We start from the raw sequence: 25,000 nt of genomic DNA on the forward strand, positions 1-25,000 counted from the left end.
AAAGAGAAATAAGTGGAAATTTTACCGGTGAGTGTGTTAAATTATAGGGCACTAAGAGAGAATGACTCTCCCCAGGCACAACTATATACATATACATATATGCATACATACTTACATGCATGCATACACACACACATATATATACATACGTACATATATGACAGGCTTCTTTCAGCTTCCGTCTACCAAATCCACTCACAACACTTTAGTCAGCCCAAGGCTAAAGTAGAAGACACTTGCCCAAGGTGCCATGCAGTGTTACTGAACCTAGAACCATGTGGCTGGTGAGCAAACTACTTACCACTCAGCTACTCCTGCATCTGTTAGTTTTATTTCAAGTATGGCGGCTTTAAAACAGAAGGTTTTATATTTTGATGTAACAAGTCTCAGTTGGGTTGGTATCAAAAGGGTTGAGACGAGTGTTGAGAATATAAAAACTAGATTTTCAGCTATTATTTTGTATTTTGAATTATTTCATTAAAAAGCTTCTATTTATTTTTTTTAATTTCCAAACTAATTAGGTAAACAAAAATCAAAATCATCTCTTCTGGCGGATACATCACTGAGTAATTCTTTGAAAGAGAAACAAACTTCAAAGAATTCTAAAAAGATCGAGAATCACACAGATGAAGGGAAGCTAAATTTGACAAAGAATACTGGTACTATCACAGACATGAGCAATAAAATTCAGGATCTGGAAATTCAATTTGCTAAGGACGCTGAAAACCTATCAAAGGACATCACTGGATATTTGGAAGGTAGGGACATAGTTACATATTTTATTCTTAAGAAGTGTGATATGATTTTGGAAAGCAATGTCTGGGATACATTATTTACATTTGATGGAAATTTTTCCTCATCTTGTTTGTTGTTAACACAACGTTTCAGCTGATATACCCTCCAGCCTTCATCAGGTGTCTTGGGGAAATTTCGGACCTGGGTTTTCATTCCTAAGGTATTTTTCAACATCATCATCGTCATCATCATCATCATCATCATCATCATCATTATTATTAAGGTCACTGCCTGGAATCGAACTTGGATAATAATAATATCGAAAAATACCTTAGGGATGAGAACCCAGGTTTGAAATTTCTCCAAGACACCTGATGAAGGCTGGAGATTGTATTGCTTCCCAACCACATGGTTCCAGGTCTAGTCCCAATGCATGGTACCTTAGTCAAGTGTCTTCTACTGTAGCCTCAGGCTGACCACACCTCAATGTTTGTGTCTTTGTGTCTGTGTTTGTCCCCCACCAGCATTTAGTAGAGGTGTGTGGCTTAGTGATTAGGGTACTGGACTCTGGTCATAAGATTGCGGTTTAGAATGCTGGACCATTGTGTTCTTGAGCAAGACACTTCATTTCATGTTGTTCCAGTTCACTCAGCTGGCAAAAAAAAATATATATATATATATTAGGCAAAATGAGATAACAAAGCCAAGACTGTGAGGAGTTTTCAGAAAATTTATAAGGTAAAAGATATTGATCTAGTCTTACAGCTGCTTCTGAGATATTACTGCTGCATGACTATATCTATATCTTTTTCCTTTTAAATGTCCTGAAAACTCCCCAGAGTCTTGGCTTGTTATCTCATTTTGTCTCATATATATATGCATGCTAATACAAGACTCACATTAGACTCCTTACTAGTATCACTATCGAGCCAAGAGTTTAACTACGGTCTGTCCATAGTACTTACATAGCATTACCTGCCACTCTTTGGGTCTTCTAGATACCAATACCTCTGATACCCTCGCTATATATATATATATAGATATAGATAGATAGATAGATAGATAGATAGATAGATAGATAGATAGATAGATAGATAGAACATGTGAGTTGGGTTTTTCTGTTTTGGGGGTTGATAAAACAAAGTATCCACCAAGCATTGGGGTCCACGATATCAACTAATCCCCTCCTCTCAGGATGTTCAACCCTGAACCTATATATTTATTTTTATTTACTTATTTATAGTTGTGTCTCATTTTATTTTGAGTTCAAATCTTGCCAATGGTAGCTTTCCCTCTCACACTTCTGGGATTGATTAAGTTCCACTGAAGTATTGAAGTCCATACAATCAGCTGTACCTGCTTCCTTAAAATATTTGTAGCATTAAATCTGCTTTGCAAATCATGTAAGGGTTAGCAACAGGAAAGGCATCCAGCTGTAAATTAATGTCTTGATAATATATATTGAAATGAAGAGCTAAAAGAAACGTAAAATGAACAAGCTATGTTCAAAATCTTTAATTAAATGTTATTTACTTGAATAAACTTAATTTATAAATAAATTCCACTCCAAAATCTTTTTTAATATTTTTTTTACAATTTCTTTTCTCATAGAATATTCTGAGGGTAATAACAGAACTGAAATGGAAGAAAACTCTTCTATTTTAAATCCAATCACTGAAAAACCCTTAGAAGAAAATAATGCGGAGAATTTGTCTCCAAGAAGAACTGGCATAAATATTAAAGCTGGAAGACAAGAACCAAAAGAAAATGGAATACCTGAGAATTCTTTGGTACATAAGAATGTTTTTTTTCTTTTTTAGATTAAAAAGTGGCAGACCAGCAGAATCGTTTGCATGCCGGGCAAATTGCTACGTAGCATTCTGTTCACCTTTACATTCAAAGTTCAAATGTTACTGAGATCAACTTCGCCACCAAGGTTGACTTTATTAGATTTACATTAATCCCTTGCCATATCCCGGTTCACCTGTTGTGGTTCACCTATCGTGGTTTATTATTTAACCTTATGCCGATTCCTCTATGGTATTGTTTTGCATTTAAAATGAAATAGATAGATACAAATTAAGAAAATAATAAAATAAAAATATACAGTTCTATATTTAAGAGATGAGGAATTATGTACATTATTTACATTATTTACATTTGATGGATATTTCTCCTCATCTTGTTTGTGTTTACAGCAAACAAGATGAGGACAAATATCCATCAAATATAAATAATGTAAATAATGTTAAAATATACAGTACTGTTTCTACTTCATGGTGGTGGTGGTGGGGTTGTTTCTAAATCATGGGGAGTTTTGGAATGTAACACCCACAATAGTTGAGGGATTACTCTATATTCATTTACTCTTTTACTTGTTTCAGTCATTTGACTGTGGCCATGCTGGAGCACAGCCTTTAGTCGAGCAAATCGACCCCAGGACTTACTCTTTGTAAGCCTAGTACTTATTCTATCGGTCTCATTTACCGAATCACTAAGTTACGGGGACGTAAACACACCAGCATCAGTTGTCAAGCGATGTTGGGGGGACAAACACAGACACATAAACACACACACACACACATATATATACATATACTTATATACGACGAGCTTCTTTCAGTTTCCCTCTACCAAATCCACTCACAAGGCTTTGGTTGACCTGGGGCTTATAGTAGAAGACACTTGCCCAAAGTGCCATGCAGTGGGATTGAACCCGGAACCATGGGGTTGGTAAGCAAGCTACTTACCACACAGCCGCTCCTGCGCCTATAAATGGTAATGATATACTAAGATTACAGTAATCTCAGACAATCATAACTGCCTTTCCTAAAAAAAACCTCCAAATTTCTGGAATGCATCTCATCCGCATATAGACCTACATTGATTTTTATAGTTTGAAATGTTAAAGAGTTTCCTTGCTAAAAACAAAAATAAGCAAAACAGTATAATCCCACCCAGAATTGATATTATAACATAAATTTTCATTTCAGAGCCCTTCCAAAGGATTGAGCCGTAAAACAGGCGTACTGAACCAATTGCCCAGATCTGGAAAGGAGGCAGTCAAACAGTTGGTGCCTGTGACCGAAAGTGAAGCCGCAGCAGACAACATCTCTGAAGACGTTGTCACTTCTTCAAACGACAGTTTGTAATAATAATAAGAATAATGATGATGATGATGATGATAATAATGATTTGTCATTTTTCTTCTTGGGCACAAAGCCAGCCATCTTTTTGGGGAGAAGGGATTAATCAATTACATCAACCCCAAGTAGTGAAAGCCAACACTGACATGAGTATTTGAGGTCAGAACATTAGGAGCCAAGAGTAATGCACTGTGCATTTTGGCCAAAACACTTACAGTTCTGCTAGCTAACAGCCTAGGATTGTCCATTGGACACTTTGCAACAAGTATGGACTTGACAGAGCAAAAAAGTTGTATGAACATAAACCTGAAGGCATCATCGAAAATGATAATGCAAATATCCTATGGGATTTTATGATTCAGTGCAGCCATGAGATAGCAAATAAAAGAAACCAGACATAGTGCTAATTGAGAAAGAAAGCAAACGATGCTGGATCATAGATATAGCATGCCCAGCTGACAACAAGGTATTTGTTAAGGAAGAAAGAAAAGTTGATAGATATGACAGGTTAGCTTGGGAAGTTAAGCAGTTGTGGTTGCTGAAAAAGGTAGTGGTAGTACCAATAATTGTTGGAGCCCTGGGAACAATGACTAAAAATTTTGAGAAGTACATGGAACAAATAGGGGCTGCAATAAGGGTGGAGCACTTGCAGAAAACAGCACTGCTTGGAACTGCTTGAATACTCCGGATGGTGCTCAAAAAATTACGGGTGTTACCTTAGTTCACTGGTAGTAAATGGATGACACCATTCTACATCACCAGCATTAGAAGCTGTGCAAAGACAATAAATAATAATAATAATAATAATAATCCTTTCTACTATAGTCACAAGGCCTGAAATTTAGTGGGGAGGGGACAAGTTGATTACATCAACCCTAGTATTTCACTGGTACTTAATTTATCGACCCTGAAAGGATGAAAGGCAAAGTCAACCTCGACAGAATGATCCTTTCTACTAAAAGCACAAGGCCTTTGGGATGGGACTAGTCGATTACATTGAAATCAATATTTCACTGGTACTTATTTTGTCAACACCAAAAAGATAAAAAGCAAAGTTGACCTCGGCGGAAGTTGAACTCAGAATGTAAAGACTGGCAAGGTACTGCTAAGCATCTCACCTGGCATGCTAACAATTCTGCCAACTTGCTGCCTTTAATAATAATAATGATAATACTCCTTTCTTCTATAGACACAGCACCTGACATTTGGGGGAGGGGATGAGTCATATTGACCCCAGTGCTCAACTGGTAATTATTTTATTGACTTTGCCCGGCTTGTTAATGATTTTGCCTGCTCGCTGCCTTAATAATAATAATAATAATATAATAATAATAATAATAATAATTATAATAATAGTAAGCTTTTCTATTTTAGGCACAAGGCTTGTAATTTTGGGTTGGGAGCTGGTAGAATTGTTGGCATGTCAGACACAATGGTTAGCAACATTTCTTCCAGCTCTTTACATTCTGAGTTCAAGTCCTGTTCAGGTCATCTATGCCATTCATATTTCAGAGATGATAAAATAAATTACCAGTCATTTGACTGGAATTTGATGCAATCAACTTACCCATAATGCTAAAAATTGCTGGCCTTGTGCCAAAATTAGAAAGAATTATTTGCAGAAATAGCAGCAGCATTGGGGAGGGGTCAGTGGTGGTGGTGGTGGTGGTGGCAGTAGTGTTTATAGTATTATTAGTGAGTACTGGTTGTCTTGTTAGTAATGTTGTGAAATTTCAAATGTAGACATTTAAGCACCAATTTGAAACTATCTCAAATTAGTTGCTTATAATATTTAGATGTAATATTACATTAAAAATTGGTGCTTCTAATTATGTCTGTCTGTCATTTAACATTTAAATTTGATACTTATAACATTAAAATGTAAATTTACATAAAATAGTGTTGCTTATAATGTCTAAATATCTCTTATATTTATACTTTTATTCCCATATTTCTGTTGGTATATACAATATTTTTTTTGTTTCAATTAATTTTGAAAATAACGAACAATTTAATAAAATAACTTTGTCAGAATTAATTTAGTGTTTTGGAATATAAATCAACATGAAATTTTGGTATGGAGATTTTATCTTAGATCACTTTTAAATAGGAAGTTTGAATCACAGGACCCAGCGGAGTTTCGGGCAGTTTTGTATGAAAAGGGCTAAAAATTGCTGTTTATAATTTCTAAATATCTTTTATATTAACTTTTGTTTTGGGATTTGGTTTGCAAGATTCTTTATGTGAGTTCGTGTATTGAAGCATATTCTGTTGTGTCTGGAGAGAGTCATTTTCTTTTTGTGCCTTATAATTTAACACACTCACTGGTAAAATTTCCACTTATTCCTTATTTTTATTTTCCTAAAATTTTCGTTGCGTCTTGCAAACATTTCAGTAGTCTTGACTCTCATTATTATTATTTTATATTAATCCCCCTATTTTTAAAATTATATTTCTGCACTGCTGAAATGCTTTGCATGCCTCACACGATTATGACATCTACATACAATTTCAGAGGTACAGGAATATGCAGATGTGCTTCATGAAGACAGCTTAAATTATCGTTTGTTCCTTCTTGAGCCATGCCTGGCTCATAAGGGCTGGTTTCCCAGTTTCCTTGGCGTAAAGGTTCCCCACCTGGACAGGACGCTGGTCCATCGCAGGTGAGCAGCAAGAAAGAGTAAGAAAGTTGTGGCGAAAGAGTCAGCAGAAGTTCGCCATTACCTTCTGCCGGAGCCGCGTGGAGCTTAGATATTTCGGTCATAAACATGCACATTGCCTGGTCTGAGATTTGAACCCGCGATCCTTCGACCGCGAGTCCGCTGCTCGAACCACTAGGCCATGTGCCTCCACAGCTTAAATTATAACCCTATCTAAACCCTTTTGAAATTTGGGTAACTGTGGCCTGTCTGAGAAACAAACCCTGCAAAGTGGGGTGGCTCTTGTAGCAAGTCACTGGCCATTCTTCTTAGTAATGCCTTTGCCATCATGTCTGCAAAATATGCTAAACATGCCATTTGTTTCTGAGGTATATGACCCCATTAGTCTCTCCCCACCACATGTCCTGCTACTCAATCCACCCAACCTTTTTTCTTTTTCTGTGTTCCCTTAGTGAGGTAGTTATTGGCTTATTTCCCCAATAATTTGATCTTTTTATACTTTTAATGGTATATTTTCTTTCTTTTCACTCTGTTGTTAATAAAACATATACTCTTTTACTCTTTTACTTGTTTCAGTCATTTGACTGTGGCCATGCTGGAGCACCGCCTTTAGTCGAGCAAATCGACCCCAGGACTTATTCTTTGTAAGCCTAGTACTTATTCTATCGGTCTCTTTTGCTGAACCGCTAAGTTACGGGGATGTAAACATACCAGCATCTGTTATCAAGTGATGTTGGTGGTGTGTGTGTGTGGGGGGGAGGCAACAGATACACAAACATATATATATATACATATATACGACGGGCTTCTTTCAGTTTCCGCCTACCAAATCCACTCACAAGGCTTTGGAGAAAAAAAGAAACTGAGTCAGCAAAAGAAAAAAAAACTGTAAAATAAGTTTGTCTTTATTGATCTGGTATTTGAAACATAAACCATGAAATTTTGATAGGTTTTAGTTCAGATCACTTTTAAACAGGAAATTTGTATCACAGAAATATGGCAACTAAAGGGTTCACTAACTCTGCATTATTCATCTTTTGTAGTTTATCTATTTCATACAGATTTCTTTCCTGTATAATAATCTTAGTGCTTAACCGTTTAGCATTTAAACCTGCCATATCCAGCTCATATACTTTACATGTTTTATGTTCAAACTGGCTAGATCTGGCCCCTCACACCTACCCTTCAATGTCATTCTAAAAATAAACAATCCTATTATAGAAATCTCAAAGCTACAAGACAATTCGTGGCTAATTCAAAACAATGAATAAATAAGCATTAAATTTGACAGAGTAATCTGAATGCGAAAGGCTTAAATTAATTAGTTTTTATTTATGTATTTATTTAATTATTTATATATTTATGTTTACAGTAATTTCGGAAGAAGAAAACCAAGAGTTAAGTGTGCCTCCATCAGATGATAACCCTGCTGTAAGTGCCAATGGGAAATTGGAAAATTCTAAGAGAAAAACAAGCAAGGCGTCACTCATAAAGTCTGTAACAATAGTGGAGCAGCAACCTTCGAAATATGGCAAACCTAGGGGCCACATGCAATATTTTGATCCTTCAGAAGCAGCAGAAAGAAGAAGGAAGAAGTTATTGGATAAAATTAACCAAAAGAGACAGTTGCAGCTAGCAACGAAAGAAAGTCGAGGACCACATTTCGAGGACTGTAAGTTTATTATACGGGTTTATATTTCATTTCGTTTTTGTATTTGGTTTGCAAGATTCTTTCTGTGAATTCACGTGTCTCGGGAGAATCATTACACCAATATTAATAACACACACACACACACACATTGGTTCAATTCCACTCCTTTATTACCAGTCAAAGCGGAGGCACATGGCCTAGTGGCTAGAGCAGCGGACTCGTGGTCGAGGGATCGCGGGTTCACATCTCAGACCGGGCGATGTGTGTGTTTATGAGTGAAACACCTAAGCTCCACGTGACTCCGGCAAAAAGTAAAGGCGAACTTCTGCTGACTCATTCGCCACAACTTTCTCTCACTCTTTCCTCCTGCATTTGTTTATGTTATACATACATATATATCATCATCATCATCATCATTTAACGTCCGTTCTCCATGCTAGCATGGGTTGGACGGTTCGACCGGGGATCTGGGAAGCCAGAAGGCTGCACCAGGCTCCAGTCTTATCTGGCAATGTTTCTACAGCTGGATGCCCTTCCTAACGCCAACCACTCTGTGAGTGTAGTGGGTGCTTTTTACGTGCCACCTGCACAGGTACCAGGCGAGGCTGGCAACGGCCACGGTCGGATTGGTGTATTTTATGTGCCACCGGCACGGAAGCCAGTCGAGGCGGTGCTGGCATCGGCCACGAGTCGGATAGTGCTTTTTACGTACTACCAGACCAGGGATCCTGGCTGGTTCAATTCGATTTCGCTTTCGCTTGCCCCAACATGTCATATATACAGGAGTAAGCACATAAATGCGAAACATGGTGGAAAAAATAGTACTTGAATACCTGAGGTAGAGTAATATGCTTTATTAAAAAGCAGCAGAAATATCACAAATTTCTGTCCCATTCTAAACAAAACTGTCTGAACAGGAACGTGAAACTCTGAGTAACAGTTTTTGTGATGTTTCTGCTGCTTTTTAACAAAGCATATTACTCTACCTATGTGTGTGTGTGTGTGTGTGTGTGTGTGTGTATGTGTATGTATGTATGTATGTATGTTGGTTGTCAAGTATAAAACTGCTACTTCACTATCTGTCTGTATGTCTAGCTAGCTAGCTAGATGCATACACATGCAATCACCCACTCACTCTCTTTTTATCTCTCTCTCACACACACACATGATTATATATTGGGATGATTTTAAATCTCAAGAGAAACTAGTCTTTTAAGTACTAATGTCAGATTTTTAAATGGATATCGACTTACATGTATTCATATGCAAATGTATACACATGCACACACATACATACTCACACACACATATGAAAAGAGTGTGTGTGATACACACACACACACACACATTCATAGATGGGGATGGATTATGGAGAGAAGTAAAATAAATTAATATTTCCAAAATATTCTTATATTTCATAAAGTCTGACAGCTGCCATTAAGCTGTGATATATATTTTATCAGATCTTTAGTGAATTATAATCATTTGTCTGTTATCCGTGCTGTACATGTTACCAGATACAGAAATGAATACTATGTGATATCAAATGTGTATTACCAATTTTATTGATTTCAATTAATCATTTCTAAATTATTTTTTTTTGCTTCCTTTTATTTGTTTTTATATTTGTGTTGTTGTTTTCTTTTTCATCGCCATTGCTGTCTCTCATCCAAGATGGCTTTCTTGCCAAGTATTGTATTTTTAACAAGGAGAGCTGGGATGTGTACAGAAGAATATTTGAAATGGTTTGTATTGCTTTCTTAATCATAATGATATCTTTACACAAGCACAAGACTATAGTGATTATACTCTACCCCCCCCCCACTGTGTTTTCAACTGTTATTTAACTTATTGACCTTAGAAGGATGAGAAGCAAAGTTGACTCGAGCTAGATTTGAACTAAGAACTCAGAGGACCCAGTATGTTGGGAGAGAGAAATGTGAAATGCTTTGTATGATATTCTGCAAATTCTTATGACTCTCATAATAATAATAATAATAAGTTTAATCTTTACTACTATAAGTAGAAAGTTGATTACAGTGACCCCTGGGATCAACTGGTATTTATTTCATTAATACTGAAAGGATGAAAATAATAATGATAATATAGAAGAAGGAAATGGAAGAACAGCTGGGGAAAGAATATTTCTGAAGACTAAGATTGGTATTGTGCTCAAAATTGACTGGATGAAATAAAATCCAAGCAGTAAATACAAGGGCAATAGCATCACTTTGGTATAGGGCTGGAATCATAAATTTGCAGAAGAAAGAACTGATGAGCATGGATACAATGACATGGAAAGTATTGACGGTGCATGGAGCTTTCTATTCCAAGAGAGAGGTACTGATAGGTTGTACTTTCCCAGAAGATAATGTGGGAGAGGTTTGATTAGTTGTGAGGACATGTTGAAACAGAGGAAAACAGCTTAGGGTGGTGTGTAAAAAATGCTGTGGAACCATTGGTGAAACACATGAAGATGTCCAGCATCATCATAGTTGAGAATTGTGTAAAGAAAGGAAAAACTTAAAGAGGAAAGGAACATGAAAGAACTAATAACATGGAAAGGAAAAAAAGATGTATGGTCTGTATGCAAGAAATATGAGCACCATAGTAGATACAGAGGAAGACTGGAAACGAACAACTTTGCTTATAAGTCAGTGATGCTCACTTGCAATCATCGTAGTATGTCTACACAGACACACACACTTACTCATACATACATATCTGAGAGGCTTCTGTATAGTTTTTGCCTTCAAATTTCAGTCTTAAATCTTTGGTAGAAGACACTCACACAAAGCACCATGCTGTGGAGTCACAGAGTAAACTTATCTTTAATAACACATCCATGCTTTCTCTCATCAAAACCAATAATATTTAAACAAGCTATGAGTAAGTGACTCCTTTTCTGTTTGCTTTTTAGGGAGACGCTGATAAAAAAGGTTGGTTGACAACAGAGGAAATGTTGCTGGGATTAAGGTCCATAAACAGTCAATTAACGGCCCCTAAAGAAGAATATCTTTGTAGGGTAAGTAATTCTAAATAAGTGTTCAAAATGGTTTAAAATTCAGGCTGTGTCTTTGTGAAGCACATTTGTATGTTCCAGTAATCAAATGTATGTACATAGGAGTGACTGTGTGGTATGAAGCTTGCTTCCCAACCGCATGGTTCCGGGTTCAGTCCCACTGCATGGCACCTTGGGTGAGTGTCCTCTACTGTAGCATCTACCAAAGCCTTGTGAGTGGATTTGGTAGACAGAAATTGAAAGAAGCCCTTCGTATATATATATATATATATATATAGTATATATGCTTTATTGAAAATAAAACATCTTTCTTTTACTTGTTTCAGTCAATTAACTGTGGCCATGCTGGAGCACTGCCTTTAGTCGAACAAATCAACCCCAGGATATATTCTTTGTAAGCCTAGTACTTATTCTATCGGACTCTTTTTCCAAACCACTAATAGAATAAGTATTAGGCTTACAAAGAATATATCCTGGGGTTGATTTGTTTGACTAAAGGCAGTGCTCCAGCATGGCTGCAGTCAATTGACTGAAACAAATAAAAGAGTAAAAGAAAGATGTTTTTATTTTCAATAAAGCATATATACTAATTGGAAGTTCTGGTGAATCATATTTGCAGAGTTATCTTTTACTTGTTTCGGTCCTTAGAATGTGGCCATGCTGGGGCACAACCTTGAATTTTTAGTCAAATGAATTAACCAATCCCCAGTAGTTCTTTTTAAGTCTGGTACGTATTCTACCAGTCTCTTTTGCCAAACTGCTGGGGACACAAACACACCAATACCAGTTGTAAAGTGGTGGTGGTGGGACAAACACAAAGACACACACATACTTATATGACAAGCTTCTTTCAGTTCTGTCGACCAAATCCACTGAGAAGGCTTTGGTCAGCCTGCGACTATAGTAGAATACACTTGCCCAAGGTTCTACACAGTGGGACTGAACCCGGAACCATGTGATTGAGAAGCAAGCTAGCTTCTTACCACACAGCCATGCTTGCATATGGAGAGCTTACTTTAAAAACCAGAAATATGCTTCGGAATGACTTTTGAGTAATTGAGGAAACAACTTGAATATATCTGATTTTAATTGGAAAACTAAGATTCGTCTACTGTTTATATGGCATCTATTCCCAGTTTGACTGAAATAAATTCCATGTGTGTGAAGCCAGCAGCTTGCAGATTGTGTTTTAATGGTCATCATGAAATTGACCAAATATGCACTTACATCTGTTTTGAAAGTAAGCTCCTCATATATATTACTTTTGAATCTTTGTTTGAGGAATTATGTATAGGACATTATCGCATAACTAGCCCCAGCCCATTCAAAAGTGCCTTGGATTGTAGGGCGACATGCTGTGCTTGAGGAGACCTATTGAGTCAAGTACATCATCAAAATGAAAATCAAATGGAAATTGTAGTTGTGATCCAAAGCACCATCCAAACGTGGCCAACGCCAGCACCATCTTGACTGGCTTCCATGCCGGTGGCACATAAAAAGCACTAACTGATCGTGGCTGTTGCCAGCCTCCTCTGGCCCATGTGCCGGCACATAAAAAGCACCCACTACACTCACGGAGTGGTTGGCGTTATGAAGGGCATCTAGCTGTAGAAACACTGCCAGATCACACTGGAGACTGGTGCAGCCTCCTTGCTTCCCAGATCCATCCCAGTCAAACTGTCCAACCCATGCTAGCATGGAAAACAGAAGTTAAACGATGATGTTATTAAAATTGATTTAGTCCACTCTGCTGAGTGGTTGGTGTTAGGAAGGGCATCCAGCTGTAAAAATCCTGCCAAAACAGTCACAGAAGTCTGGTGCAGGCTTCTGCCTGGCCGGCACTTGTGAAACCATCCCACCCAAGCTACCATGGAAGGCGGACATTAAATGATGTTGATGATGATGATGACTGAGGTGGAGAGCTGGCAGAATTGTTAGCAGGTCAGGCGAAACGCTTAGCAGCAGTTCATCTGTCTTTATGTTTTGAGTTCAAATTCTGCTAAGGAACTTTGCCTTTCATCTTTTTGGGGTTGATAAGGTAAGTACTAGTTGTGCACTGGGTTTGATGTAATTGATTTATCCCCTCCCATCTAAGTTGCTGGCCTTGAGCCAAAATTTGAAATCAATATTTATATTTAAGGAAGCAAACTGGCAGATTTGTTAGCATGCTGGGCAAAAATGTTAAGTGGCATTTCCTTCGTGTGTGTGTGTCACCACTATTCAAGGGAATTCTGCTGACTCCTGTTTTCTCAGCTCATTCCATTCTTACTTCATGATTGAGCTGTGAACAATACAAGGAGTAGTTAAATATTGAAAAACAATGAGGTGGTCTAATATAAAGCAAATTTACAAATTTGCACAGTGAGACAACCCTTTCCTTCATCTGTGTTCAAAGTCTACCAAGGTTTTTCAATATTTAACTGCTCCTTGTATTGTTGATGTCTCAACCCTGAAGTAAGAATGGAACAAGCTGAGAAAACAGGAGTCAGTAGAATGCCCTTGAATAGTGGTGACACACACACACAAAGCAACTCAAATAGGGTTTTAAATGGAGAGGGAAGTCCAGTGTCTAATAAGTTTTGTAGGGTCCCTTAGATTTGTAAGAATGATGAGGACATATCTGTCTGTCTGTCTATCTATCGCCTTACACACATTATTCTTACATAATTATAACATTATGTGTAGGTAATGTTATAATTGTGGTATAACTTTCAGCTCTCTAAATTCTGAGTTCATATCCCACCTTTCTGGAGAAAGCAACAGAAAATCAATTCAATATCCTATGTCTAGTCATGGCTGCCAAAGTTCCAGTAATCTATTCAGCCGTGGCAAGGGAGGGTATGGGCCCTCCCAGATTGTGTAATTAGTGTTGGAGAAGGTCCACATGCATAGGACCTACCGAAGACTAGACCAGACCAATATTTTGATATATTCCACTCAGATAATAATTCGTAAGATGCATGTAAAAATGAGATTTTAAACCATAATCAGTTTGTTCATTTTCAATATGCAGTGTCTTTAACATTGTCTCACACCAGTGAAACACATGTATAATGAACATACATCGTCTAAGACCCTCATAGCCATTCAGTATTTAAAACAGTCCTATTATATTTTTGATACTCCATTACTATAAGGAATTGTTTCAAGCGATGAGCTGGCAGAATCATTAGCACACTGAGTGAAATGCTGAGCATTTCGTCTGCCTTTTCGTCCTGAGTTTGAATTCTGCCAGGGTCGACTTTGCCATTCATCCTTTCGGGGTCAATAAAATATATACCAGTTGAGCACTGGGATTGATGTAATTGACTTAGCCCCTCCCCAAAACCTGCTGACCACTGGCCAAAATTGAAACCATTATTTTAAGGACTTGCATAAAAAATTTTTAAAAAATATTTTGTGTATTGTAATCATTTGATTGCAGATAAATTTTAACAATAGAACCTTATATGGAGCCTGGTTGAGAACTCACATATTTAAATAGAGGAAATTTTTTCCAATGACGAAAGACAACAAAAATCATATCTTCGTATTTGATTCTGCCAGGACATACTCAGAATGAATGGATATGTTTTTGTTTTCCAGTTATTGTTATCCTGTGTGCACCTACTCTTTACTTGTTTCAGTCATTTGACTGTGGCCATGTTGGAGCACCACCTTTAGTCGAGGAAATCGACCCCAGGACTTATTCTCTCGGTCTCTTTTGTCGAACCGCTAAATTATGGGGATGTAAACACACCAGCATCAGTTGTCAAGTGATGTGGGGGGGGGGGACACAGACACACAAACATACATATATATACGACAGACTTCTTTCAGTTTCCGTCTACCAAATCCACTCACAGGGCTTTGGTTGGCCCGAGGCTATAGTAGAAGACACTTGCCCAAGGCGCCATGTAGTGGGACTGAACCCGGAACCATGAGGTTGGTAAGCAAGCTATTTACCACACAGCCGCTCCTACGCCTAATTAAGTTTTGTTATATATATTTTTTCTTTGTAGATAATTGAAATGACAGGCTACAGTATAGAGGATGGTGCAGACTTCCAGTTGTTTGCCATTTTAGCTGCTTTATCAAACCGTATAACATCTCTCGAGTAAGTAGACACATATATATTTGGAAGTATGTGTGCACATACTTTTCTCACCACATATGTATTTCTTAAGAGCGTGGTTCCATTTATCAACCCGTTAAACTTCTTTCATTATCATCGTCATCCTTTTAATACCAATCTTCCATGCTGGCATTGAGTCGTGCTGCAGTATTTGCTTACAGGATATAAGGGAGATAACTTTCTAAAGGGACATAACTCAATGCATAAACATGATCATTAGAGAAATGAAAAGAGATCGAATATGTATCTAACTATTAAGGTTGAAATAATTGATTAGAACTCATAGCAGCAATGCCCAAGCATGGTCACGCACTAATGACCACTAAAAGAATAATTGAATACAGAATTCATTGCCTTTTGAGATTCAGATCTCTTTTTCTTTGTTTCGTAACAGAATTTTGAATAACATCACCTTAATTACTCTTTTACTTGTTTCAGTCATTTGACTGTGGCCATGCTGGAGCACCGCCTTTAGTAGAGGAAATCGACCCCAGGACTTATTCTTAGTAAGCCTAGTACTTATTCTCTCGGTCTTTTTTGCCGAACCGCTAAGTTACGGGGACGTAAACACACCAGCATCGGCTGTCAAGCGATGTTGGGGGTGGTGGTGGACAAACTCAGACACACACGCACACATATATATACGACGGGCTTCTTTCAGTTTCCGTCTACCAAATCCACTCACAAGGCTTTGGTCGGCCCAAGGCTATAGTAGAAGACACTTGCCCAAGGTGCCACACAGTGCGACTGAACCCGGAACCATGTGGTTGGTAAGCAAGCTACTTACCACACAACCGCTCCTGCACCTGTAATTGTATCCATATCTTATAAGAATGGGTCAATATCCTTTGATGGTGAAACGTCAGTACAAGGTTTTCTCCAGAAATAATATTTAGAAAATCCTCAGTATCGCTGTTTTTGACCTTTGACCAGCAAACTGAACATAGATCACATGTAGTTTACATAAATTCATGATGTGCTGGAACCATGTAGCGTTGAAATGATTATAATGAAGAAAATCATGTCATACAATTACCTTCATTGTTGGTCTTGCTGGACATAATTCAACCATTTCTAATGGTTTATTTATTTATTCGATTTAGTGATTGGATGAAGAACATTGTGGACCGTTTTGATTACCAGTTACTAGATATGAAGACATTTAAGTGCAAGGTAAACTAGGATATCATTTTATTATTGTTCACATCATTGTTTTTAATGTCATCATTTTAACCCTTTCGATACCAACCCGGCTGAAACTGCCTCTGACTCTGTAGTACAAATGTCTTGTTTTTATAAATTTTGAATTAAAATCTTCCACCAAACCTTAGTCACAATTTATGTTCCTCACACTGGTTTAATGATAGCAAAGTTAGCTGCATGATAACTAAGTTATTTTACTAAATTCTTCGTTATATTTAAAATAAATTGAAAGAAACACAGAGCATCTCAACAGAAATATGGTAATGAAAGATTTAAAATATATAATAGAGAAACAATTCTTAACCCTTTTGATACCAATCTGGCTGAAAGTGCCTCTGTAGTAAAAAATGCCTTGTTTTCAGAAGTTTTGAATTAAAATCTTCCCTTCCACCAAACTTTAGTCATAATTTATGTTCCTAACACTGGTTTAATAAGTTATTTTATAAAATTCTTTGTTATATTTAAAATTAATTGAAAGACACACAGAGCATCTCAAAATAAGTATGGTAACGAAAGGGTTAATGGTTGCATGGGTCAGATGGAATTTATTGAGGCAAATTTTCTAAGGCCAACTGCCCTTCTTATCACCTGTTTCCGAACAAGGTCTCTCTGTTTTAAGGTGGTGAACTGGCAGAATCTTTAGCATGCTGGGCAAAATGCTTAACAGCATTTCATCTGTCTTTAAGTTCTAAGTTCAAATTCTACCAAGGTTGACTTTGCCTTTCATCCTTTTGGGACCAATAAAAAATGTAGCAGTTGAACACTGGGGTTAATCTTATCAACCTATACCCTTCTTTAAAAATTGCTGGCATTGTGTCAAAATTTGAAAACCAGTGTTTCTGCTCTTCACAGACAAGGAGACACCTCCTCATACAGATGTATTGATATATGAAGGGCTTCTTTCAGTTTCCATATGCCAAATGTACTTACAAGGCTTTGGTTCCTCAAGGTTATAGTAAGAAACCTTTATTCAAAGTGTCCTCTTTTGGGACTGAATCTGAAACCGCAGTGGGAAGTGAACTTACACCCTACAACTGCACTTGCAGCTGTTGATGTTTCAAATATTGATTAGAACAGTGGATTGATTAGAGCATCAGAAAAAATGCTTTGTGATATTTCATTTGGCTCTTTATGTTTTGAATTCAACTTTTGTCTTTAATCTTTTGGGGGTCAATAAATAAATACCAGTCAAGTTCTAGGGTTGATGGTATCAACTGACACTAAACCTTTTCCCTAAAAATTGCTGGCCTTGTGTATAAATCAGTATTATTTCCAAATATTCTTTTCTACTCTAGGCACAAGGCCTGAAATTCTAGGCCAGTTGATTATCGACCCCAGTATGCAACTGGTACTTTATTTACCCCGAAAGGATGAAAGGCAAAGTCGACCTCAGCAGAATTTGAACTCAGAACATAAAGACAGATGAAATACTGCTAAGCATTTCATCAGGGGTGCTAACGTTTCTGTCAGCTCGATGCCTTCTTATTTCCAAATACTCTTTTCTACTCTAGGCACAAGACCCAAAATTTGGGGGGAGTGAGGGCAGTCAATTATATCAGCCCCAGTACACAAGTGGTACTTAATTTGTTGATCCCAAAGGATGAAAGGCTAAGTTGACCTCGGCAGAATTTGAACTCAGCACATACTGGCAGACAAAATACTGCTAAACATTTCGCCTGGTGTGCTCGCATTTCTGCCAGCTTGCCACCTTATTTTCAAATACTCTTTTCTACTCTAGGCACAAGGCCCAAAATATTTGGGGAGGGGGGCAGTCGATTAGATCGACACCAGTATGCAACTGGTACTTAATTTATCGACCCTGAAAGGATGAAAGGCAAAGTCGACCTTGGCGGAATTCGAACTCTGAACAAAGACAGATGAAATACTGCTAAGCATTTTGTCCAGTGTGCTAACGTTTTTGCCAGCTCACCACCTTATTTCCAAATATTGAGACAGTGACGAAACAAGAAGGGAAGATTGGAGGTGGTATGCCAGTAATTAACACCATGGTAGCAGAAGCCATTGTAGAGGATGGTAGCGAAGAAACATCATATCTGTGGAGTGTTTGAGTGAATAAGTCTTTGTCAGTCAATGGGATGGCTTAACCTTGGATGTGATCGAGGATATTTCAATGTATAGCAGTTGAGTTATCCCCAAACATAAGTGCTGTATACTATTATGTGTCTGTTTTGAGTTTTGCAAATAACACAAGTAGTAGAGGTTATAGTAAGCCACGATTAGATGCTGGAAAGGTGATGTCAGAGTAGAGGCAACAGTGTCAGTATGATGTATTTTAATGAGAATGTCAGAGTAGAAGATATTAAGTATGACAGGTCTAAATGTTGTGTCAGAATAGAAGTAGGATGTTAGTATGATATGTTGTGAATGTCATAGCGTGCCACCTCAATAAAAACAATGAAATATCTAATCATTTAATTTTTTGCAGACGTTATGGGAGTGTAACGTTGATCCAGACACACACAAGATATCTCTCGACCAACTTTGCGTGGATTTAAAGGCAGGTGGAGTCAGTTTGTCTCATGAAGAGGAAGTCCGCTCAAAACTGCAGCATCTGAATGCACTGGACCTTCTGGATTTTTTGACTTATGTCCCTTTGTTTATAATGGTTCATAATTCGGTAGTGGACAACCCACTAGACTCCACATGGGGCAGCTGATGTAATGACCAAATTGGTAAGGATTTATTTAAAAGGTTGTGGTTTCTCTTATCAGGCTCTTCTAGCATCAGATGATTTTTATCACTTGGCATCTATAAAATTGACTGCATTTGTCTAACTGAAAACTACCACTACATCTGTCCTCACTTATCACAGAAGTACCATCATCATTTAACATCCATTTACCATGCTGGCTTGGGTTGGATGGTTTGGCAGGAGCTGCACCTGGTTCCATAGTCTGTTTTGGCTTGGTTTCTATGGCTGGATGCCCTTCCTAACACCAACTCCTTTACAGAGTGTGTCCGGAGCTTTTTACATAGCGATAAACAAGTCATCTCCACACACTTGGTAAATGGAACGCGATAGATTCATCGACATCAAACTCACAGGCATGCCTTTAATCACAAGATTGTTTAATAAGGATTGGCCTAGGGCTAAATATTATAGCAAAATGAATAAATGACAACCAGAAAATACGTGTAACAATGTTGTTTTTTTAAATTTATGATATCCAATTTGTGTGATGAAAAATAATGATTTCTTTTAATAATAATAATCATAAAAATAATAATAAAAATGACAGCTTGATGATGGATCATTAAATAAACAATTACAAAAAAAATACGCTCCCCGCCAAATGATGCTATTTCTTTAAGTTCAGAGTTTTGAAATTTTTTGGTTTTTAGTCCCAGAACTTGATGATGCCATCCCAGCCAGCTGTTGCAACTTTGGAGGTCTCATGTGGGTGCCACAAAGTAGCCACACAAACGTCATCGTGGGCCTTGAACTGGCAGTAGAGTTTCGTCGTTTTCCAGTCCCAGATGTAAAGTTTGCCGTCAGCATCTCCACATATGATGTAGCTGAAGAAAGAAAGAAAGGAAAAAATAAACAAATCAGTTAATTAGTAATTAACAGCATAGTATGGTTGTGATGGTGGCAGAGATATGAACTATACAGGTGCAGGTACGGCTGCCAGGGTAAGAAGCTTGCTTCCTAATGGTAGGGTTCCAGGTTGTCACATTGGGCAAGGGCCTTTTACTATAGACTCGATTCAACCAAAGTCTTGTGAATGGATTGGGTAGACAGAAACTGAAAGAAGCCCATCGTGTGTGCCCCTCCCCACCACTGCTTGACAACCAGTGTTGGTGTTTTTATGTCTCCATTTTTCGCGGGGTGCCACTTCTTTCTTTCTTTCTTTCTTTCTTCCCTCCCTCCTCTCCCCCTCTTTTACATTGTCTGTCTTCCTCTTCCTATTTCTTTCCATCGCTAGGTATTTTAAAGCTAGCCCCATAAGTAACCTGCCTCATTCTTGATTTCAAATTCCTTCTGTTGAGTCAGTCCGAAAAAGAAATGAGTCCCAGATAAGAAACCTTTAGCATCAGTACCAGGCTTTAAAAAAAAATATTTTGGGATTGACTGATTCAACTAAATTCAAGGCAGTACCCCAGCATGGCTGCAGTCTAATGACAGACAACATATAATGCAATAAAGATTATTTATATTTAAAAAAAAATTTTCTTTTTATTTTATCTAGTTTTGACCCCATGACTTATTCTTTGTAAGCCAAGTAATTATTCTATCAGTCTCTTTTGCCAAATCGCTAAGTTACGGGGACGTAAACACACCAGCATCGGTTGTCAAGCAATGGTGGTGGTGGACACACACACATATATACAATGGGCCCCTTTCAGTTTCCGTCTACTAAATCCACTCACAAGGCTTTGGTTGTCTTGAGTCCATAGTAAAAGACAGTTGCCCAAGGTGCCATGCAGTGGGACTGAACCCAGAACCATGTGGTTGGTAAGCAAGCTACATATCAGACAGTCACTCCTAAAAAAAAATAAAAGAGATCTTGACAAATTAACTGAGAAGCATTTCCATGTATATTAAGGGAACAGGTTACTTCAAAGGAATACAGAAATATTCAGGAGATTCAACCGGTCAGTATAGCAGTCCATACAAAGCTAAACAGTTGTGTAATGATCACAGGCATCCTCTATAATTGATATGTGTATCAATGAGATAAGATCTACATATTATGCAGTGAATCGTTTAGTAAATGAAAAAGAATGGGCAGCTCAAAGTATCACTACACACGTTTCGACAGCATGGCTATTTGCTTAACAATGCATAAAACTGGCACTCCATTGGTTATGATGAGTGTTGCAGTTGATGTGATTAAGGAAACAGCTTGCTCATGAAATTAACGAGCAAAAGGCTGAGCACTCCACAGACACGTGTACCTTTAATGTAGTTCTCAGGGAGGTTCAGCATGACACAGAATGTGACAACGCTGGCCTTTTGATACACAGTTACAATTCATCTTTGCCAGCTGTGTGGACTGGAGCTAAGTGAAATAAAGTGTCTTGCTCAAGAGACAATGCACCACTGGGAATTGAACACATGAACTGTTGTGTAGATGCCCCCAGACGATGAAGTAGGCTAGCCCAATACGTAGATATAGAGGGAGAAGCCTAGACATCAGGAGAGTCGAGCAGAGTAGCGGTGAAAGTTGAATAGAAGGCATCCGAACGTGCGACATAACATGAACTGACAATCACAAGCTAAATATCTTAACCACTTAGCCACACACCTTCACTAATTTCTATATATATAAACGGCAAAATGTCTGCGTGTGTGTCCGTTATACAAATCAACAATCGTTCAGTTAGAGCACTCGCACTTTCTATGGTCATTCAAAACCGTCCAAGGGTGGTCGTGCACATCTTTACATTTCCCCAGTCACCCTGCAAAGCCATTAAAAAATCAATAGAAGTGACTTTTTTGTGAATTTTCTATCCAAAACCCAATCAAAATGCCCGAAACTTGATACGCCAATGGAATGCCAGCTAGCTGTATGTGATTGATCGGAGATTTGGACAGTACTCGCGTGTATGTGCGCACGCACACAGCTGTATATGCATGCACTAGCACTATGACCTGGCAATGCCGGATCACAGTGCTAGTAATGCATAAAACATTCATACTTCATGCCTGCCTACACCATTATCGTGGGTGTTCATACTGCATGCTTGCACCATTTCGTGAGCATTCGTAGTGCAATTAGATGCAGGTGTACAACTCTTCTTCAGAGGAACACCTGACTACATTTTGTTTACACAGATTCAATAACTCGGATGAATACAGGAGTAACCACACCCCAGTCAACCAGATGGGGATACTCAACACAGCTCTCCATTCACCCCTAACGGTCATACATCTAACTATACATGTGGGATACACTATTTCTTTTGTTTCACTAATTGGTCTGTGGCCATGCAGGAGCACCCCCTTGAAGGGTTCAGTTGAACAAATTGAACTCCTGTACTTATTTTAAGCCTGCTCTTTTACTTGTTACAGTCATTTGACTGTGGCCATGCTGGAGCACCACCTTTAGTCGAGCAAATCGACCCCAGGACCTATTCTTTGTAAGCCTAGTACTTATTCTATCGGTCCCTTTTGCCGAACCACTAAGTTACGGGGACGTAAACACACCAGCATCGGTTGTCAAACGCACAAACATATACAAACACATACATATATACGACGGGCTTCTTTCAGTTTCCGTCTACCAAATCCACTCACAAGGATTTGGTCAGCCCGAGGCTATAGTAGAAGACACTTGCCCAAGGTGGCATGCAGTGGGACTGAACCTGGAACCATGTGGTTGGTTAGCAAGCTACTTAACACACAGCCGCACCTATGCCTATGCCTGCTACTTATTCTATTATCTTAACCAGTTAAGTTATAGTGGGATGTAAACAAACCAACACCAGTTGTCATGGGTTGATAGGGGACAAACAAAAAGGCACATGCATGCACAGTCACAAATAAACAAACACATACATGGCAGGCTTCTTTCAGTTTCCATCTACCAAATCCACTCACATGGCTATGCTTGACCTTGGGCTATTGTAGAAGACACTTGCCCAAGGTGGGACTGAACTGAGAACCATGTGGTTCAAAAGGAAACTTCTCACTACAGAGACACACCTATGCTTAGATTAAACTTTTTTAAATGAACGCTTGCAGCACACCTAGATACCTCTTGCTGGGGACTCTTGGTGAACGACTACTCTAGATTGTAGTCATTCAGGTTATTATAGGTGTGATTTCTTAGAATATATATATATATATATATATATATACTCTTTTACTTGTTTCAGTCATTTGACTGTGGCCATGCTGGAGCACCGCCTTTAGTCGAGCAAATCGACCCCGGGACTTATTCTTTGTAAGCCCAGTACTTATTCTATCGGTCTCTTTTGCCGAACCGCTAAGTGACGGGGACATAAACACACGAGCATCGGTTGTCAAGCAATGCTAGGGGGACAAACACTGACACGCAAACACACACATACATACATACATATATACGACAGGCTTCTTTCAGTTTCCGCCTACCAAATCCACTCACAAGGCATTGGTCGGCCCGGGGCTATAGCAGAAGACACTTGCCCAAGGTGCCACGCAGTGGGACTGAACCCGGAACCATGTGGTTGGTTAGCAAGCTACTTACCACACAGCCACTCCTGCACTTATATATATATATAATTTTTCATGTTTGTTGCACTCACATGTCTTTGCCATGTAGTGAAGCTTTACTATAGCATCATAAATGTACTGACTGCTATTTCCAGTAAATATTGGTGACTTGTACCACTAATATATATATATATATATATATATATATAAAGCAAAACATAAGAAAATTCTTTTTTAATGTATTTAGAATGTTTTGGAGATCCACACAAAAATCTTATTTAACTGGTTTATTGTTGTCTGACTTCTAACAAAAAGTGTTTTGTCGCTTGGTTACAGATAGGCAGATCACTCTATTGAAAATTCTTCATAGTGATAACGTATGCCCAAACACACACACGGAGTAACAATTTACAAACACATGTCAACTTATCTGATAATCATACATATACTGCATATACACACACACACAGACATAGTTATAAAAGAAAAAATAGAAGTTATATATATTTGCGTGAGTGTGTGTACATACATATATATATGTTTTTTTCCTAAACATCCCTACACAAACACACACAATTAGATTCACATACTGTTTATATCCATGCATACAGAACTGGTTAAGTAGACACCCACACAAAGACAAATACATATTGTGTGTATACAGAAGACTAGCATATACTTACAAACAGATCTAGTTACACACACACACAAAACTTGTTAAGCATGTACATATACATCACACACACACATATATATATACATATATATATACATACACATTACAGATAAAGGGTGAAATATAATTAATTTAATAAAATCAACAAATTTCACCTAGTAGTATATTCGGTATGGAAAAGGACCATATTCAATAAAAGTTTATATAATTATAACAATAAGGGTCTTTGCAACAAGTTGCTTGACCACATACCGAAAATTTTAGAAATATATATATATATATGAACCAGGCCTATAGAGTTATTTTATGTATTTGTATAACTTCTGTTTGTAAGGTTGTGATGTTTTGTATTGGAGAAAGTTTCAGTCATAGATTGGTAGGTGGGACAAGCAACGACAAGATGAGAGCTTGCAAAATTACATATATGTAGTCCCCCAAACCCTACAAAATACACGGTTGTCAAGGCTGAAAAGCCTTTAGACACAAGGCTGCTTGATCAGGGTTGAACTGGTGATAAAACTACAGGAAAATCACAATCACTCAAGCAGTTAGAGATAACAGCCTAAACTCCTTCAAATCCCAATCTAACACCTTCAGTAAAGAACAATAAATACGTTGACAATGTAGCTCA

At 38.0% G+C, this 25,000-nt stretch overlaps 2 protein-coding genes across 4 annotated transcripts in view; one reads left to right on the top strand and one right to left on the bottom strand.

Moving 5' to 3' along the window:
- The window catches only part of LOC115219818, a 50,767-nt gene extending 31,058 nt beyond the window's left edge, over positions 1 to 19,709 (top strand). For all 3 annotated transcript variants that reach the window (XM_029790097.2, XM_036509639.1, XM_029790098.2), the window contains 9 exons: positions 522 to 758; positions 2,347 to 2,525; positions 3,729 to 3,879; positions 7,914 to 8,213; positions 9,867 to 9,937; positions 11,113 to 11,217; positions 15,216 to 15,310; positions 16,432 to 16,501; positions 18,978 to 19,709. In XM_029790097.2, the coding sequence (XP_029645957.1) occupies positions 522 to 758; positions 2,347 to 2,525; positions 3,729 to 3,879; positions 7,914 to 8,213; positions 9,867 to 9,937; positions 11,113 to 11,217; positions 15,216 to 15,310; positions 16,432 to 16,501; positions 18,978 to 19,208 (1,439 nt within the window). In that variant the 3' untranslated portion in view covers positions 19,209 to 19,709. The remainder of the gene's footprint in view (positions 1 to 521; positions 759 to 2,346; positions 2,526 to 3,728; positions 3,880 to 7,913; positions 8,214 to 9,866; positions 9,938 to 11,112; positions 11,218 to 15,215; positions 15,311 to 16,431; positions 16,502 to 18,977) is intronic.
- A 149-nt stretch (positions 19,710 to 19,858) lies between these two features.
- The window catches only part of LOC115219819 (pre-mRNA-processing factor 17), a 157,701-nt gene continuing 152,559 nt past the window's right edge, over positions 19,859 to 25,000 (bottom strand). Inside the window, exon 14 of the mRNA XM_029790099.2 lies at positions 19,859 to 20,068. Within this exon, the coding sequence (XP_029645959.1) occupies positions 19,891 to 20,068 (178 nt within the window). The 3' untranslated portion in view covers positions 19,859 to 19,890. The remainder of the gene's footprint in view (positions 20,069 to 25,000) is intronic.

The sequence above is a fragment of the Octopus sinensis genome, linkage group LG15 (genome assembly GCF_006345805.1).
Source record: "Octopus sinensis linkage group LG15, ASM634580v1, whole genome shotgun sequence".
NCBI classification, from domain to species: domain Eukaryota; kingdom Metazoa; phylum Mollusca; class Cephalopoda; order Octopoda; family Octopodidae; genus Octopus; species Octopus sinensis.